General features: G+C 40.5%; 1 protein-coding gene and 1 long non-coding RNA gene across 3 annotated transcripts in view; one reads left to right on the forward strand and one right to left on the reverse strand.

The window, feature by feature from the left end:
* Positions 1-1,301: 1,301 nt before the first annotated feature.
* LOC135098332 (uncharacterized) overlaps positions 1,302-15,000 on the forward strand; it is a 25,944-nt gene continuing 12,245 nt past the window's right edge. The window contains exons 1-2 of the long non-coding RNA XR_010266828.1: positions 1,302-1,552; positions 1,654-2,059. This is a non-coding gene — a long non-coding RNA (uncharacterized LOC135098332). The remainder of the gene's footprint in view (positions 1,553-1,653; positions 2,060-15,000) is intronic.
* LOC135098329 (uncharacterized) overlaps positions 11,050-15,000 on the reverse strand; it is a 5,689-nt gene continuing 1,738 nt past the window's right edge. Inside the window, exons 2-6 of one of the 2 annotated variants that reach the window (XM_064000630.1) lie at positions 14,482-14,648; positions 13,764-13,960; positions 13,182-13,389; positions 11,846-12,435; positions 11,050-11,515 (exon numbers count right to left, since the gene is read on the reverse strand). In XM_064000630.1, coding sequence (XP_063856700.1) covers positions 12,313-12,435; positions 13,182-13,389; positions 13,764-13,960; positions 14,482-14,648 — 695 coding nt within the window. In that variant the 3' untranslated portion in view covers positions 11,050-11,515; positions 11,846-12,312. The other variant, XM_064000629.1, reaches the window with a different exon arrangement.

The raw sequence follows: 15,000 nt of genomic DNA on the forward strand, positions 1-15,000 counted from the left end.
GGTAATGAGGGTGTCATCGGCGCTCTCTCCTTCCGGCACGTCAGTCTCGCCCCTGCTTCAATGCACCGCCAGATTCTCTCCAGGTATCGGGCGTTCTGTTAGTGTGTGTGTGTGTGTGTGTGTGTGTGTGGGGCGTTGTGTTGACTGATGGCTTCTGTTAGCCACCAATCATTACTGCTGCTACTACTATTACAACAATAATAAAGCTGATACTATTATTATTATTATTATTATTATTATTACTTTTTTATTACTTATTATGATTACTTCTATTCCCCCTACTGTTACAATCATAACCACGACCACAACAACATAACTACTACAAGTATTATTACCACTACTATTACAACAAAGATACTACTACTACTACTACTACTACTACTACTACTACTACTACCACAACAACTGCCACCACCACCACAACCACAATTACTACCCACCACCACCACCGCCGCCGCCGCCACCACCACTACCTCAAAGGCCGTCACGATGTAAGAAAGACGTAGCATAACAAGACGACTCCTCCGCTTGTTCTCTCCACTTAATACTAAGACGAACACACACATGAATTGAAAACCACACAGGCGTTCCCACTACCTTCAATATATACGTGGCAGGTGTTTTTTTTTTTCTTTTCTTGGATAGATAGATAGATAGTAATGAAGGGAAAAAGAAGGTGTTGACTTAAAACACGTTGTAGAAGGAGACATTTGTTCTTCTCGATAAGCTTCAGTTGAGATCTAGGAGAAAAGAGGAGAAAGAAAAATAGAGAAAGAAAAAAAATATTGCAATGATTCGAAGCTTGAAGCGAAGCATTTGAAGATGTATTCTTTCTAACTCTCTCTCTCTCTCTCTCTCTCTCTCTCTCTCTCTCTGAACAATTTAATCTAAGCGGGTTTCGAACTGATAACTTTAAAGCAATGAGACAAGCACTTTACCACGGAGCATTTAATTGTTCTGACTTTCGCAGACGTGAATATTTTGTTTATTTATTTATTCATTTATTTTTGTCATCGTTGTTGAAGTGTTCCCAGTCGCCTTTGAAAAGTTCCCTGCACTCTCCAGCAGCCGCCACTCCTGCACGTTGCGTAGTCACACCATTGCCGCACAGAGACGCCCACCACCTCCTTCTGATTTATTTCCACCTAAATATTTTCACGCGCCTCTGCACGGCTCATTAGGCCTGGTGTGTGTGTGTGTGTGTGTGTGACTAGTACTATAAAAGGACCAGTGACAGCGGTGTTTGGAAGCAGCAACGTGGCGGCGGTGGCGGAGATAATTACAATTGTTGACGCGGGACAGGAGGCCAGTGTGGAGGGCGTGTACAGAGGCAGACGGCACTAGTGGTTAAGCTGTGCGCGTTCAGAGTGTTGGCGAGTCGATGAGGATAGTATGGAGGCCTTCAGTGTCGTTAGAGAGAAGGTGCATCGCCTCGTGTCTCGTGTTCACGGAGTGGATTGGTGGTGGCGAGGGTGGCGGGTGGTGGGCATGCGCGATCACGGCTGTGAGCTGAGAGCCTCTCAGAGTATAGGCGACTGGAGTCCCTAAGCCAGTGAGGGAGAGAAGGTTCATGTTATAGGATTTATCAATATTGATGTTGTTTTGTTTGGTTCTGTCAGGATTTGCCTGCTACTTATTTTCCTTGTGGTGCAGTGAAGTGAATGGCGTGTGGCGGTGTGGTGAAGCGTGGCGTGTCCCTCGATCTGGTGCTGAGCGCGGTACTTGGTTTTGACTTACTGCCTAAACACGGGCTTACTGATGGCTGTGACACGCACCAAGGGCGATAATGGCGATGCCAGGAAGGAAAACCTGTGCTAAGTTCTGAGGTGCGGTGACAAAATTGCTGTGTTGTGAGTGAATAAAATTCGTTCCGTAAGCCGCGGCCGCCTGTCACTGATGTTCTGCTGTTACGTTGTTGTTGCCGTGATTCAGTTACACAGTGAAAGAGATCGTCGTGATCCCAGTGCAGTACTGTAATGCCGTGCTGCCGGGAGTGTTGCCGTGCTGCCTTGCTGCCAGGAAGTGCTGTCGTGTGCTGGGAAGTGTTGCCGCGCTGCCGGTAAGTGTTGCCGTGTGCCGGGAAGGCTCATTAGGCCGCTAATGACACGCCGGTATTGAGAGGGAGGGGTGGGAGATGGTGCGGGAGATCGGGAGGGAGGGGGAAGGAGGGAGGCAGGAAGGGAGAGTGATGAGAGGAGTGAGGACGGGGGAGTGACGCGGGAGGGTCACTCATTACGCTCTCCACACGGCCATTAAGAGTTTTATTTGCAACAGTTTGGATAAAGAAAATAACCTTGTACTGGTTATAACAAATCATGAAGGCCGAGGTGGGGCTGTGTGGGTGCAGGTGGGCGGCGGAGTGAGTCGGGGCGGGATTGTGGGTGGAGGTGTGTGGCGGGGTGAAGCGGGGGTGTGTGGGTGCAGGTGGGCAGCGAGAGAGACAGAGAACATTTGAACATTTGAACATTTGAACATTTATTTATAGCCATTACATACATTGTATATTTATATTCCATAAATTTTTTATTATGGCTAGCCTTTTTTTAAGCGTAAGCTTTTCAGGCAAAACTAAAACTATAATATAACTAAACCTAAGCTAACAAAACTGGACTTAATATAAGGTACAATACACAGTAAGTACTTAAATGTTGTACAGAATAATTTTAAATGTTGCATAGGATTCTAAGGGTATTTATAAGATTAAATAGATATCAACATACATTTTCTTATACAGCAGTGAGTAAATTTAGTGATACATACATCTGCATAAACGATCATACACCTGTGTATGTAAACAATAATAAAAGAAATTAAAGAAAAGTAACATATATATATATATATATATATATATATATATATATATATATATATATATATATATATATATATATATATATATATAAAAGTAATACATACATTGGGGTCTGCATATAGATATTGATCTATTGGCATAAAGAATGGAACAAGTAATATATATATATATATATATATATATATATATATATATATATATATATATATATATATATATATATATATATATATATATATATATATATATATATATATATATATATATATATATATATATATATATATATATAAAGTAATACATACATTGGGGTCTGCATATAGATATTGATCTATTGGCATAAAGAATGGAACAAGTAATAGAGTACAAAATTTAATATAATGAAAAAATAATTTAGATAATTATTATGAATTTAATACATGATGCATAGTGCGTATACAATAATGATAAATATAATAAGTTATAATTTATAGACATGGCCACATACAAGGAGTTGGGTACAGTGATGGGAGTCAACATTAATTAGTATTTATTAGTAGTTACTTATTATGTGTTGTTTTAGTTTGTTTTTGAAGGTAGCTACAGATGGTGAATTTCTAATGTTAGGAGGGATATCGTTCCAGTAAACAGGTCCTAAGTATAATGTAGATTGACGGTACTTTGAGATGCGATGGGGAGGAGGACGTAGTTGGCCACAGTGACGTGTATCATGATTATGGATGGGGGCATCGTTTTGCATAGAATACATTTTTTTTATACATTTGAATGGATATAGCCATTTTTGTTATGTCCTCTAGTCTTAGCAACTGAGTTTGTTTAAATAGGAGTCGTGTATGTTCTAAGTACGTGCTATTTGTGATTATTCTAACAATTTTTTTAAGTTGGAGTTGAAGTGGTATCAGATAGGTAGGATAAGTGGTGCACCATATTGGATTGCAATAGGCAAGTAGTGGCTAGATGTGAGCATAATAAATACACTTCAGTACGTATGGAGGCATTAAGTCTTTACTCTGATGGAGTAAGGCAATATGTCTGGATATTCGTAGGGTGAGATTTTCAATGTGAAGTTTAAAGGTCATGGAATCGTCATAGGTTACACCAAGGAATTTAATGTGTGAGGATCTTGAGATATTATTATTATTGATCTGGAGTGGAGGTAGATGGTGATATTTTTTTTAATGAAAACAACATAAAGTATGTTTTATCGGTATTAATGGTAAGTCTATTGGATATGCACCATCGGTATAACTGATGTAGTTCTGTATTTACTGTTGTAATCAATTGTTCTGGGTGAGGACCGGTTAAGTAAAGTGTCATGTCGTCAGCAAATAAGATGGTTTTGGAGTGTGTAAATATATCAGATATGTCATTTATGTAAAGCAAAAAAAGAATTGGGCCTAGGATACTGCCTTGAGGAAGCAAAAAAAGAATTGGGCCTAGGATACTGCCTTGAGGAACTCCAAGGTGATTGTTTTTTAATGTGGAAAATTCACCTTCAAATACAGTTTGTTGGGTTCTGTTGGTTAGGTAATCTGTAAACCATGAGTGGATGGGACCACGAATGCCATAATGATATAATTTGTCTAAAAGAATTTTATGATTTACAGTATCAAAAGCCTTGGAAAAGTCAATGAATACAGACAGGACTGATAGCTTGTTGTCGAGAGCTGAGTAAATGTCTGAAGAAAAGAGATTTAGTGCTTGGAAAGTGTTATGATTGCGTCTAAATCCAAATTGTGTTTGATTTAGGATCTTATTTTTTTCTAGATAGCTTATCAGGAAATTTTTCATCAGGGATTCAAAGATTTTTGAGAAAATACTGAGGTTTGAGATTGGGCGGTAGTTTTTAGGATAATTACTCGGGCCAGTTTTCGGGATAGGAATGACTCTAGTTTTTTTTAATATATAAGGGAAAGTCCCTGTTGAGATAGAGTGGTTAAAGAGGGTGGTCAACGGTATGGAAAATATATCAGAATTATGTTTTAGTACTTTAACTGAAATCTCATTTATACTAGAGTTTTTATTTTTTAGTGATTTTATAATATTTATGGTATCATAAGTAGATATTGCAGGCAAAAGCATAGAATTTTGAAAATTAGCTTTTAGATAATGGGTTGGGTTTATGTGAGAGTTAGGTAGTTTATCACTTAGTTCTGGGGCAATGCTGCAAAAGTAGTTATTAAACGCCTCAGCTATGTCAAGGGGCTTATCTAAAGTTGAGTTATTATACTGTAGGGTTGTTTTGTCGTGCTTCAAGTTAGAAGTATTTCTAATCTGATTTATTGTTTTCCATATTTTTTTGGTATCATTTCTGAAATTACAAAAAAAATTTTGATAATAGTTAGACTTTGCATCTTTAACAAGTTTTGTAACATGGTTACGGTAGTTTTTATAAAAGGAATGTGATACCAAACCCAATTTATAGTTTTTAAAAAGCGTACATTTATACTTTATAGAATTAAGTAAACCACTAGAGATCCAAGGGTTTTGTAGTCTTTTTAGTAGAAATGAATTTTGTTTTTATAGGGAAGCATTCATTATATAATGTATTGATCTTATCATGAAAGGCATTAAAGTTTTCATTTGTATTGTGAGAAGATAAGATCTCATCCCAGTCTACTTTAGATAATTCATTTGTAAAAAGGTTATGATTTGTACCATTGAATATTCTAAAGGTGATTTTATGTTTATAGTCTAAAGTAAAATTTAAAGTTATATTAATAAATATAGGCAAATGATCAGACAGGTTGAAATGGATGATGCCAGAAGAAGATGGTGGAGTAAAGTTTGTCCAGATCTGATCAAGTAAGGAGGGTTGACCAAGATCAGGATTGTCTGGGAATCTTGTTGGGCGAGAAATATGGGGAAAATAATTTAGGGCTTGCATTGAATTAAGAAAAGTATTTGTAGGAAGATGAGTTGAGTGTTCTAGAAGGTTGATATTAAGATCACCAAGTAGGATACTTTTACTACATCTGAATATGTCATTTGATAATATCTGACTGATAATAGTTGTGAATTCATTAACTGCTAAATGCTTACTATGGGGCCTGTAGACAACTGACATAACATATGAGGTATTTATTATTTTGACTTTAACTGTACAGATTTCTATATCATCATTTATAAAGCAGTATTCTTCGATTAATTCAAAAGAAAAAATATCCTTAATAAAGATTGTTATGCCACCATGTTCTCTATTTGTTCTCACGAGATTATGTGAGACATAACCATCAAGAGAATACAAGTGTTTTGAAGAATCTCGTAACCAAGTTTCGGTGAGTGCAATAACATCTGGAGGCTTTGGGAGACTATTTAGGAATGTTTTGAATACATCAAAGTTCTTATGGATTGATCTAATGTTCATGTGTACGATGTTAATGTATTCATCATCTTTATATTTTACTTCAGAGATGTACTCATTAATATTGTAGTATCTAGACAGAGAGCCAATGTCTGATTGTCCATTTATTTTGCTTACTACGTTAATATCAAAAGTAGATGCAGGTGTATTTGTATCATGGATGCTATCACTATAAAGTGATTTATATAAATTTTCCATAATATGTATATTGTACAGTATGGCTAAAAAAAAAATAAAAAAATAAATAAATAAATAAAAATAAATAAATAAATAAACTCAGACAGCAAAATGTAATAAGAAAGATTTACTAAAATCAAGACTTAGTTCATGGCTCTCCAGGTGCAGCTTTTATAAATCTATTATATTGGACAAGATATCTCAGTGAATACTATAGGAATCAAGTGAAAGGAAACTAAATAAATCAAGACCGTGTTATCAAAACTAGTAATTGGTAGAGAATTCATATGAAGCAATGGTAAGATATGGTCGTTGGAGAAAGGAATAAAGTTGAGGTAAGGAATGGCTAGAACAGGAATGGAGTCAGCAGATAGAAACAGGTTTAGAGTGAGTAGTCAGGAACAGTGTTGGAATGAGTAAATATGAACAGTATTGGAGTGAGTAGTGAGTAGTAGTGATTAGTGAGTAGTAGTGAGTAGTAGAGTAGTAGTGAGTAGTGAGTAGTAGTGAGTAGTGAGTAGTAGTGAGTAGTAGTGAGTAGTGAGTAGTAGTGAGTAGTGAGAAACGGGGTTAGAATGAGCAAATGAAACATGATTGGAACAGGGTTGGAGAGAATAGAGTAGAACAGGGTTGGAGAGAGCAGAAGGAAACAGGGTTATGAAGAGTAGAGAGGAACAGGGTAGGAGTTGGGGAGTGTAGAAAAGAATAGGGTTAAAATGAGTAGAAAAGAAACAGAGTTGGGAAGAGTAGAAAAAAGAGGGTCAGGATGTGTAGGAAGGAAACAGGTTGGGGCGAAGGAACAGGGTTAGGATGAGTAGAAGGGAGAAGAAGTGAATAATAGAAAGGAAAAGGGTTAGTGTAAGTAAAAAAGATCAGGGTAGACTTAAATAGAAGTGATGAAAGTTGAGTGAGTAGGAAAGAACATTGATAAGTCATGCATACATACATACATAATATAACATACAAATGATTGTCACATATCAGTAGGAAATATTTGCCTTGTAGTACTTGATTTTGATGTTCCTAGGTTGTGGGTTGCTTAAGCATTGGGTACTTATCTAGGAATTCATTCAAGGTCTCATCTGTTGTTATGATATGCTTTTGAGTTGATATTTTAAGTTTAACACAAATCTTTCCTTCTTGATTGTAACATTGTTGGAACATATCCCTGTGTTGTTTCCTGATTTTCCATATTATCTTGAAGAGTGATCGGCGTTTAGCTGTGAGGCTCTCATTGATATAAAGTTTTGGTCTAACCGTTATACAGGCATTCATTATTTCTGCTTTCTTTTGTCTACTGTGTAGCTTAACAATAATTGGCCTAGTTATGTTCTGTGCTCGCTTAGCACCTAAGCGATGCGCCACATTTATATCTGAAGGGGTTACATTGAGGTGAAGGTTGTCTTTAATGACTCTTATTATTACTTCAGCACTATTTTCATTAGAGTTTTCAGGAGGCAATACGGGTCCACTGATAATTAAGGTATCTCTTCTTTCATACAGGTTTACCTCATCTATCTGGTTTTCAAGCTGCACAACTCTGTTTTCAAGCTTTGTGATGTCATTTTGCAGTGCAGTTATTTTTTTATCCTTATGATTGATCATTAGTTGTGTGGCTTTCACTATAGTACGTATTATCACTTTACCTTCCTCAGAAATATGGGTGAGCTCGTTTCCGATGAGGCTTAGAATGTCACTGGGCACATCAGAGGCAAGGGTGTCTTGGCTGGAAACTGTGGTAACCTCGGCTTGACTGGCGGGAGCTGTCATGGTTGGTGTGGCGGGCGGTGGCGGTAGTTCCTGCTCCGTCTCAGGTGCAGCATTTGGTTGTTTTGTAGGTTTTCCGGTTGCCTGGCCCAGTTGCTTTCTTGTATTAGCCATTCTTGCTGTGGGCAGGGCACTACGGCAGTAAGTGAGAGAGAGAGAGAGAGAGAGAGAGAGAGAGAGAGAGAGAGAGAGAGAGAGAGAGAGAGAGAGAGAGAGAGAGAGAGAGAGAGAGGCTATAACTGAGGTGCAGAAATGCTTTTAAATGAAAAACAAGTTCTGGCCCCTTTACTAATGAGAATGTGCCCGTCTCTCTCTCTCTCTCTCTCTCTCTCTCTCTCTCTCTCTCTCTCTCTCTCTCTCTCTCTCTCTCTCCCCCCCCGTGACGGTAAGAGAGGATTGGCTGTTAGTAGAATAGGATCTGGTTGAAATGTTCCAGTTATGCTCTCTAACTACACTTAACTAACTTTTCCAATATGGCAACACGTGATTGTCCAGAACACTCCCTCCACCTCCCCCTCTTGCCTCCTCGAGTGACGGCACGCGGGGGCGCGGGCGGTGGGACGTGATGAGAGGGGCAGTGGCAGTGATGGGCAGCCTGGTGATGTACGGAAAAGTGTTAAGAAAGAATGGGATGAGTGAGTGAGTGAGGGTGGTGAATACGCTTCTAACTCAAGGACAAAACAAACACACCACCAGACAAACAAGAAATACAACCAAGCCTCGGGTCTCCTTTATCAGCGAACAATTGCTGTATTCCACGAGGCAACACAACAAGGAAGCATTTCACAAGCACTCAGGAATAACGAGTCACATGCAGCCTCTTGCTTGATAACCTGCCTATTTACTTTTTCGTACTATTCTTCCTTCACTTTTATATTCCCTCTCACGCCGCCTCCTGCTGCCTGATCAGCCTTGTGTGGGTGTCGCTCACACACCTTCCTTTCCTCGTCTCCTTTACTCTGCTCTCCTCCACTATAATATTGTTTTCCTCTTCCTCTCTCACAGCTTCTTCTCTGGCCATGTTCTCTTTCCTTCCTTATTTACTTCATCCCTGTCATCTCAAATTCTTTTTTTTCCTATCTTCTTTCTTCCTTCGTGGCTCAGTTTTACGCTACACACATTTCTTTCCTCCCTGCTCGCTACAAACCTACTGACACTTTTACTCTTGTCACAGCACGGCGGTTTTTCCTTCTTGCTTTCCTGCGTGACTCCTTTTACGTTCTCTTTTATTCCTACTTTTCCCACTCCCGTCTCTCCTTCCCTCGCCGCGGCCGCCACCAACGTCAACCCGTCAACCACTCAACCCGCCTTTCTCACTTGTGCATGTCACCTTCGCTCATCACCGTCACTCCCTCACTCACTCACTGTCTTCCTCACCTCACGCTAGTCCCTCTCTTCCTTCTCCTGCTCTTCCTCTTCTTCCTTCCCTTCTGCTCACACCCACCTGCTGCACACACCTGGCACTCGCGGCGACAGAGAGCACATGTGGCTACAGCGATCCGTGAGGAAAGCGACACCACAGGACTCAAAGGTCAACCTGTTTTCCCTCATTTGTGACCACCGAGCAAACATGTTCCGGATTTACATCACAGCGCGACAAAAGACATCACGAGGTTCATGAATGTGCTCACATCTGCTGCACGATAAACTCTCCCCAGCACCAGGCAGCGTGACGCCAGCCTCGGGGGTGGAGGGGGGGAGGGGGGTTGCGGCGGAAAACAAGGTGACGTAGCAGCTTGCTTTAGAGGATTACGCTGTGGTGAAAGCAAATGAAATGCCGGCTCATCACAAAAGTCTCCGGCAGATGTAGAATTTTGCACCAATTTTTTTTATTTATTTATTTTATTCACTTATTTATTTTATTTTATTTATCTATTTATTTTTATTTATTTTTTTATTTTATTTTGTGTGTATGTCACGTTACGTGCAGGTAATTGCTGAGCGAGCGTGTGCGTGGCAGTGGGCCAATTTGACACAACGTTTTCATCTCAGTATCTGATGAATGACCGCCAGGAGTCAGGTGAAGGAAACAATGGGTTATTCAAGAGGGGAGTGCACTTCGTGAGGAACACAGTTGATATGATGTTATGAGTTAGTGATGAAGTGGAAGTGTTTCAGCTTTAACAAATAATAGTGGTAAATCTAACAATCTTCTACAAATGGGCGCCAGGAATCAGGTCAAGGAAATACCTGGTCATTTCAGGGAGGGAATGCAGCTAATACGATGTCATGAATTAGTGATGAAGTGGTTACGTTCAAACTTCACAAAATAGTATTGGCAAAACTGATAATATTATCCTTACATTGCTAACGTTCAGTGACCTAAGAAGAGCAGAACACTCTCCTAATTATGTGCAGTTTTAATTCCTTTGATATTTCTGCTTAATTAAGTCTGCATGGTCAGTCACTGATTCAGAGTAACTAAATCTAATTATCACGAAAACAAACGCTCGCTACAGTGTGTCCAATTTTAATTTTACCTGCAATCAAATATTGAAGTTGTGATTGACATCCTTTTGGATGATGGTGTTAAACATCATACTTGCCGTGCATTCCCGTTCAGTGAAGTAGGCGGAGGACCTTTGCTGCTACGTCTTGGGTCAGTGTTCCTCAGTCTACCACTCTAATTGGGAACTGGTTCTCAGATAGTGGTAGATGAATGGAGTAGACTTACTAGTCAAGTTGTTGGTGTTGAGTCATTATTGAGCTTCAAAAGTAGATTAGATTAATTACTGTGTGAGGATGATAGGTGCAAATAGATATGTTTCATGATGCCACTATTACGTGTTGGCCTGGTGGCTTCTTGCAGCTTCCCTCATGTTCTTGTGTTGTCGAGTGATGCCCATGGCTTGAAATACAACACACCTCCCTTATCGTTTTGAAGACACCACACCTGTTGTGTAGTGAGCCCAGGGGAAGGTGAGGAATGTAGCAGTTACCAGGTTTATTGGTGCCCATCACCAGTACAGACTCGAATCAATACAAAAGACTCGGTTTCGTAGTAACAGAATCCATCGAACAAAGAATCACCACAACACTGTTTGCTACGACGGACAACAGAGAATATAGCTTGCTGAGCATTTTATTCATTATTTCAAGAATAAGGAAACAGAGATATCAATACAGAGCAAAATTATTGAGTATACTAGCTATCTAATACAGAAGGTCTATTCCCTAAACCATTATATAGTATCTGGAAGGTTGATTCTACTTGTCTTAACATATCGTAGTCTTCTTTGACAGCACCTCAGTCGCTGTGGTGAGAGAACAAAGGGTCTCTGAATGCTGGCCTTAGTTATGGTCCGCATGATCCTGTCTTCATGCCTTACCTTCCTTGTTGACTGGGTTACAACGACTCTTCTACGGAAGCTGCTTCCTGTGTTAGAACAAGAGATCTTTCTAAATGGAAAGAAAAAAATGATTAGCGGAAACAATGACAAGTATATTACGTTACGTAAAAAACAAATAAATAAACAAATAAAAAAAATAATCATTTTCTAAAATCATGAATGAATTTTGTCACTTTGTTGCCTTATCTACATCACTACCTTGTTATTTATGATTTTTTGTTTACTCGTTTTTCTTTCTTTAATTTCTTAGGGCGCTGCATTATGCGGTAGGAAAAAGCCAAGGCTGTGAGTGGAGAGAGAGAGAGAGAGAGAGAGAGAGAGAGAGAGAGAGAGAGAGAGAGAGAGAGAGAGAGAGAGACACACACACACACTCACCACCAGTGGTGCAATGAAGCAAATGAGGAAGAGCGCAGCAGAACACAGGGCCACGGTCACCCCCTAAGTAGCGGGCTCTTTAGGGCGATTCGCTGTCCTCATAATCCTTTGCTTGCACGAGAAGTATTCACTGTAGGGACTTGGTATGGGAGGAAGGGGGAAGAGTAGTGAAACATGACCATAAGACAGGAACACATGAACACAGTGGAAGCGAAACACGACTATAAGAGAGGAACGTAAGAACACTGGAGGATTAAGAGGTCACCAAGAGAGAAGTGAAGTGATTAAGAAAAATCTTGAATGGTGCCGCAACAACTACGGTCATGAGGCACAGAAATACTGGTAATGTTGAAATAAATTATAAAACTAACAAAAGTAAGGTATAATTCGAATTTCCAGCAAGAAAGAGAGAGAGAGAGAGAGAGAGAGAGAGAGAGAGAGAGAGAGAGAGAGAGAGAGAGAGAGACTCACTCACCTGCCCTGGTCTCCGTCACTATGAACACAATGTACTCAGTGTCGCTTTCCAGACCCTTCCCTCCATGCCAGTCGCCTCCCACCACCACTAACTCCTCGGGGTTCTTTTCCTCCACCTGCGGAAGCCACGGCCATTAGTTTCATTCTCGGATTCACTCAACGGGGTCAAGCCTGCAACAGTAGCTCATAATCTTGCCTCATAAGAACAACAAATCCCTGCATACTCGCAAAACACACCTACGTACTTACGCATGTATATCCGTGTATGTATTCTTTATCCATTAATTGATCTAGTATTCTTTTAAAGGTCCTTGTTGACGCGGCACTAACAACCTGATTACTTGAGCCTAACCCAGTCGTTCACTCCTCTCTCTGATTACCATTTTCTTCCTTTCTTTCTGAAATGACTGATTCAAGACTGGACCCGTTACTTCTCGTGCTTTCCAGTTTACTAGCCTTAAGAAATTTGTCAACGTCACCTTGTTATATTTTTTATACCACTTAAATACCTCTACCAGATCACCTCTTACTCTACGTCTATCTAACGAACGTAGATTTAGAAGCTTTAATCTCTAACTGACCTGTGTACATTCTGTTCGCCTTAGTCCGAGTCATATTCCTACTTAGTAGTTAGTAATGCTTAATGTACTAATACCAATAGAAATAGGAAAATATGTATACTTTCTTTTGTGGTCCTAGTCTCCGTTCTCAGTTTCCCCTTCAGTAAATAGTGAAAAGTGTCAACTACACACACACACACACACACACACACACACACACACACACACACACACACACACACACACACACACACACACACACACACACACACACACACACACACACACACACACACACTTACCACCTCGATCTTAGCCACAATTCGCAACGAGTGATCGTTTTCTCCTGGATCAGCGGAACGACGATTCCTCCTCCTTGCCTGCGCCTCCTTCCTTTCCTTCGCCCTTTCTGTGCGAACCATTACCAGTGCTTTCTTCTCAGTGTCTTGCTTCCTTGTGTGATATTCGTCGCCGCCGCCGCTGTATTTCCTCAGCAATATCCAGTGCATTCTGCCACCAGTAACCAGTCACTGAGTGGGTTAGGGTACGAGCAGAGCACGACCGGCGGGATAAACACATCAACTTTGGCCTTTTTCGCAGCACGCGCGAGCGCGTGCACACACACCCTCACACACACCCACACACACACACGCACACGCATACACACACACACACACACACACACACACACACACACACACACAGTCAAGTAAATACATATAGTACAAATAGAACTTCATATGAGCAAAATATAAGACATTCTCTCTCTCTCTCTCTCTCTCTCTCTCTCTCTCTCTCTCTCTCTCTCTCTCTCTCTCTCTCTCTCTCTCTCTCTCTCTCTCTCTCTCTCTCTCTGTGAGACACACACACACACACACACAGACCCTGGAGGGTTCTGCAGGACGGGCAGCTGGATGGTGATGGTGGTGTCTGTTGTTGTCTGGAGTTCTGTTTTTTCCAGCACTCGTGGCTTCTCTGGTTCCGTCCATTTTTCAAGTGTCGTCAGTATGTCACAGTGCACTGTTGTAAAGCACTCCTTCACTTCTAACGTGTACTTTTTGCCTGGAGTCAGGTGAGCAAACTGCGGCGGGAGAAGAGGTGAAGTTAAGGGCAATATTATGAAACGCTTCTGCGCCACACCTCCGCTACATTCAAAAGGCTGTCTATAGGTGAAGTTACGTGAGTTTTTAAGGCCGATTTTTATCTATTTATTTCTTCTCTCGCTTTTGAATCAAGCAAATCATCTCTATGGCTTTTGAGAATAGTCGTGGTGAGAGAGCAAAGCGTTTCTGAACACAGATCTTTAGCTTGTAGATCTTGCACCGCCAGGCATGTCAAGGTCCCTTTTCTGAAATGCGTTTGGTTTCTCATAAAGACTATTTTTAAAAGCCATAGAGATAATGCGCCAGGTTCTCATGGGTGTTTTGTTCATCAGTAGTACAAAATTCTTGTTAGACTATAATTAGAATCAAAATCACTTTAGCAATCGCCAGTCACGCCTAGTAAGAGTCGAGCTGAGACGCCGAAACGTTTCACAATGTGATTCTGTAATCACGCGTGGAGTTTGTGTTTGTGCGTCAGTGGGTAAGACCTTTGACATACTTTGATTTCAGTATCGGTGACATTTTTCACAGTGCTCTTGTCTCCTCCATCCAAGAATGTGAGTGTGTAGTAACCAGGGTTGCCATTGTTACTCCGAAGTCCGTTCCAAGTGAAGCGCAGGGTTGTTTTTGCGTCAATCTCTGCCCTAGTCCTTGGATTCCAATAGCCTTCGTGGGGAAAAATTAAAGCTCAGTTGAGGTCAGGAAACTAACCTGATCATTGTGACGCAGAGTGTTTGAAACACACACACACACACACACACACACACACACACACACACACACACACACCTTTTTGTATTTATTTTGTATTTATTTATTCATTTACTTATTTAATTATTTATTATTATTTGTTATTACGTCAGCAGGAGCCTCCCCCTGGGGGTTCTAATTTTGTTAGCGCACATCTCTACAACCCACCGGTCCACCTGGCCTCTGGAGGGCACGACGATGATTTGGTGGGAGCACCTTTTGGCGTCCATCGCATATAAAAATAGCGTTTTCAGTCTGGGAAACACCT

Source organism: Scylla paramamosain, unplaced genomic scaffold (genome assembly GCF_035594125.1).
Source record: "Scylla paramamosain isolate STU-SP2022 unplaced genomic scaffold, ASM3559412v1 Contig56, whole genome shotgun sequence".
Lineage (NCBI taxonomy): Eukaryota > Metazoa > Arthropoda > Malacostraca > Decapoda > Portunidae > Scylla > Scylla paramamosain.